The sequence below is a fragment of the Hippoglossus hippoglossus genome, chromosome 9, assembly GCF_009819705.1.
Source record: "Hippoglossus hippoglossus isolate fHipHip1 chromosome 9, fHipHip1.pri, whole genome shotgun sequence".
NCBI lineage: Eukaryota > Metazoa > Chordata > Actinopteri > Pleuronectiformes > Pleuronectidae > Hippoglossus > Hippoglossus hippoglossus.
In genome coordinates, this window is record NC_047159.1 from 25,958,742 (window position 1) to 25,963,321 (window position 4,580).

Genomic DNA, 4,580 nt, shown 5'->3' on the forward strand with positions numbered 1-4,580 from the left:
GGATAACGTCCTATTAAGCCCACCACATCCAGTTAGACTGCCAAGCACCTTGATGACGCAGAACGAAACCATCGTCTCCCTCGGACACAGGGGGAGCCTACGCCACGATCAGAGCAGAGCTGACCGGACCAACAGCCAACGGTGGATCAGGGGTCTCGAGGCCCTGCTTTAAGTAACCCGACGCCTTTTGGCTGTGGCGCATTCTGAGAATATATCTGCTGGTTTTTACGCTTAAGAGCTTGACAATCCACAATAACATGCCCAGATTGGTGCTAATATTAACCCCCCCCCCCCCCCCCCCCCCCCCAAATAGAATGTAATAGAACATCAAATAGATGTTGAATGGAGAAATTAACAAAAACCTCTTTCCTAGCAGTTTGGTGGTTACATTTCATAAAGGTTGAAGGCAGCTGACACTAACAGACTCAACAAGCACACTGGGAGAGAAAATTGTACTTTCTTGATTCTTCTTGTTCTGGGTTTGTACCCTCATGGTTGAATGCACCTATTATAAGTCGCTTTGGATAAAAGCATCAGCTAAAACAAATGTAATGTAATGTAATATAATGGAAAGCTGGCTCTGTCCTGGGAGTGGAACTTGTGTAACAAAACTGTTTTTGTTCATCGTCACATTAATTTATTATCATGTGCAATATTCTCAATATCGTGCAATATTTTATGTCATTACATTTCAATATAATGTGCAATATTTAAATTTCAATATCATTTGCAGTATGCCATATTACTAACTCCTTGATCATTTAATTTCTACTTACCGCCACTGTGGTTAAGTATTCGTTACACATAGTTTTATTTCATTGACAATACATTTATATTTTTACTTTATTTTAATCTTCACTTGTATTTTAGACTTAATTCTTTTCTTTTTTTCTCTGTATTCTATTCAACTTTACATTGTTCTTTGCTGTAATCTTGGAGCAAGCTGGCACAATAATTTAATAATTCTTAATAAAGTCTTATCTTAAATACATCCATTATGTCCACCATCAGCTTACCTCAATAATGCAGAGGACGATGACGGAAATTCCAGTGGTAAGGAAATTGTCCTCAAACAAGGTCTTCATTTTTACCACACAACCCTGCAAACAGAGAACATGCATTTATGATTAAACCCAGAGTCAAATGTGATAATATGACCTCTGACCTCTGGGTCTTAATCCTACTTCTTTACTGTTCCTACCGTTCGCTTGTAATGAGGCTCAGGGCTGCTGCAATTGCTCAGGCAGCAAGATTTCGGCACATTGTCTTCCCAGTCCAACACATTATTGATTCCACAGCAGTCAAACTGAAACAAATCATCCACAGAGAAGTAATAAACATATTTAACAAAAACAGACTGAGATCTCTATAGTTATTGAATTGAGTGGACTGTCATTATGTCTGCTCGGGCACACTCACGTTATTCTGAACCAGATCCCACTCACTCAGTACTGGATCTGTAGAATTTGCTTTGGCTTCTTTCAAACTCTTGTTGAGATCGTCTTCTATCATTGTAGCAACCTAACAAGTGAGGTGAGAGCTGCAGGTTATACATTCGTCTAAACGTGATTTTAAATTCCCCCTCTGGTGAAATGTAGTTTTTAAACAAGTTAATATGTCCACCTTATACCTTCTATATGATAAAAGACATATTAGCATGGTTGAGTATTTCCAGCTTGAGGGCATGGTCACACATACGTGAATTTAAAGCAAATATCGTGGGTGAAAGTTAACAAAGTTGAACTCCGTGTGAAGCTTTACTTCACCACAGAAAGTGAACGGGAGGCAAAGGTTCACCGCTGAAAAATTTGCGTTTGTGTGACCGGTCCCTGACAATGCAGTAAACAAATGGCAGACTATAAAAAGCAGATTCAAACAGCCAGGGTTTGTGATGTCACAAGCCTAAGAAACCCATCCTGTCAACTTGTAGGCGGGTCTCAGTAGCTGGAAAAGGCTCCTCAACTGCAGGTGGCGCTATTTGGGTTGGGAGACTAGGGGCAGGGGCGGGCCATATTAGCATATTCATAAATCACTTATGAAATGAGGAAGGAAGGTGTGAAGTTATATTTAAGACATTTTAATGTCTTGAGGGGACTTTTCTGTGACAAACCTTGTGAATATGTAATTTTGAGGAACAAAGCAGAGTTTTAGGGGGTTTAATAAGCTTCTTCATGGGACTTTAAGAACAACCCACAGCGAAACAACTGACGGATGCACCCTACCTGTCCCTCGAACACGAGTAGCAGACATGCTGCGGTCAGCTCCACCAGCATCAGAAGGAACAGCAGCAGGAAATACTGTCAACAGAGCATATTTCAAAACCCATTTGCATTTTTATTTGTCAATTTGACATTCCCACATAATTGACCCAAGTTTATTGCAACTTTCATATACACTTTCATATACAAGGCAATAATCATATTTGTGGCCATATGAAAATCAAAGCCTATATGTAAAAACATTGTGCTGCAGTAGCAGCTCCTCTGCAGAACATGTTATGGAACTGATAAGCTACATATTGTGCATTGTAAATGTGAATTGATATTAATTTGAATATTGTGCATTGAATAGAAAAAGTTGGCCTTATTGTGTTTGGCACTTTTGTATGACTAGTCTGCAGCATGTATATGCAGACACGTTGAAATTAGATGCCACACCACTAACGGTGTTTGATGAAAACTCACAGTTTCCATATGCCTACATCATCATTGTCTTGTGACCCTTCTGACACAGTTTGACATGGTTGCAGTCAATGGACGAGGAGTACACCAAAGTGTAAAACAAGACATTTTCTGTTGCCACCAGGTGGCGCTGTGATTTTAAGTCTTGATTTCTGTGAAGTTTTCATCAGGCTGAGACTCTTGTCATACATGTCCAGTTTGGAGTAGATAGGACATTGTAAGTCCGAGATATGTCCGAGATACAACAACACCGTGTTTGGATGGCGAGACATCAAAATTTGATGCCATGCCACCTTCAGACCGTGTGACGAAAAGTCACGCTTTTAACAACTTTGAATCTCAATTTTGTTAAGATGGCACATACTGAATTTGAAGTTGATCTGATGAAAGCTCTAGGAGGAGTATGATTTCGTAGCAGGTGTCAAAAAGCCAAAAAACTGGCAAAAATCAAGCCAAATTTCATTTTCATTTGCTTCCTGGATGTTCTTTTTAAGGCCATTGAGGAGGAGACGAATGGAGGGATTCCCGAGCAGGCTACATACTGAAGGATCTTTGCATTTTAAATTAACTGAATACCAGCAGGTAGCTTTGGTGGATGAAGGTTTCATGTTTCGAGATTTAAAACAGAGAACAATAAAAGCACTGTTGCTTCATTATCGCAGAAAACTATTATGTTTCCATGACTGGGATTTGCCCCAGAGAATGCATGCAACGACAATAGGATATAATTCTAACAGAGCAGTGGATTGACATACGAGGGAAGAGCGAGCAGTTCTTTGGGCCAAACATCAGCGAACCACTCATTTTTGTAGATCCCCCAAAACCAATAGAGGGAGCAGCATCAGTTAAGTATCTGAGGGCAAGTGATGCACTGATTTGTTGTTGTAGAGAAATATAAATAAATACATTTATATATGCTGTCCGCTTTTCACGCGGCAGTGACTCTTTTTGATCGGATCTATATTCTTCATCTAGATTGACAAGATCATGCAGTTTGTCCGCAATTTGTTAGAGGTCCAATAATCTACAGATAAATGATCTGCCTTGGGGAATTATATGCAGGGCAAAATTAAAATGGCCCAATAAAGACAGGAGTGTCTGTTTGGTAATGGTGCATCCAGCACACTTTCGTGGCTTCTGTAATTCGCAATAGCTTTTGTAGCATCGCTGTCTAAACCTTGAGTTCTCTTCTAAGAGCGGGACACTTAGCTAAAAACACCTTTCGACTGAGGATAATTGACGGGTAGGGGAAACAAATGCAAGTTGCAATTATTATTGAGCAATTTCTGACAAAGGGCTTCTGAAAGGATTTTGAAAATGCTGCACGACAGTTATCAGCAGTTGCATAGGATAAGGTGAACTGCGAGAGAGGTATGGGCTATTAATGCTGTAAGCAACATAGTCATGGGCAGGCTGACAGATCTATAATAAGATTTATTTATTTTAAAATTTATCATCAATTTATTTATTTTACTTTTACCTGAGTAATTGCGAGTTGCTATGCAGATAGGACTTAAGCGAAATATGAGAAATGGATGATCATCAAATGACCCCCTCATGTATCCCTTCTCCACCTCCTAATTAGACAGTAACTTGTCAACAATTTCTGTTTTTTTTTTGTAGTTGTTTTTTAAGCTGAGAGCGGGTGGGAGCGCCCCTCGGCCCTCCCACCTGTGCAAGTCGGGGTCAGCTGCGGGGCAACGATCAGACACGGACCAGGTGAAACTGCTCCATGTTGCTTGCGTTTTGTGTGCCGTGGGAAGGATAAAGGCGTCACTCCCTGTGTGCTATGGAGGGTTAAAATGTGATGGTGGAGACGATGAACACTGAGCTGACATCACAGGATATAATAATACCAAGCAGACGTTGGGGTGGTGACTTTGCTGCCAGACAGCCTCT

At 40.5% G+C, this 4,580-nt stretch overlaps 1 protein-coding gene across 1 annotated transcript; it reads right to left on the bottom strand.

Moving 5' to 3' along the window:
* Positions 1–1,007: 1,007 nt before the first annotated feature.
* LOC117767765 (leukocyte surface antigen CD53-like) lies at positions 1,008–2,381 on the bottom strand. Its single transcript, XM_034595617.1, has 4 exons — positions 2,223–2,381; positions 1,420–1,521; positions 1,202–1,306; positions 1,008–1,100 (listed from the first exon to the last, which is right to left on the bottom strand). Exons 1-4 carry the CDS (start codon positions 2,271–2,273, stop codon positions 1,008–1,010), a joined length of 351 nt encoding a protein of 116 aa, XP_034451508.1. The 5' UTR covers positions 2,274–2,381.
* Positions 2,382–4,580: the final 2,199 nt, after the last annotated feature.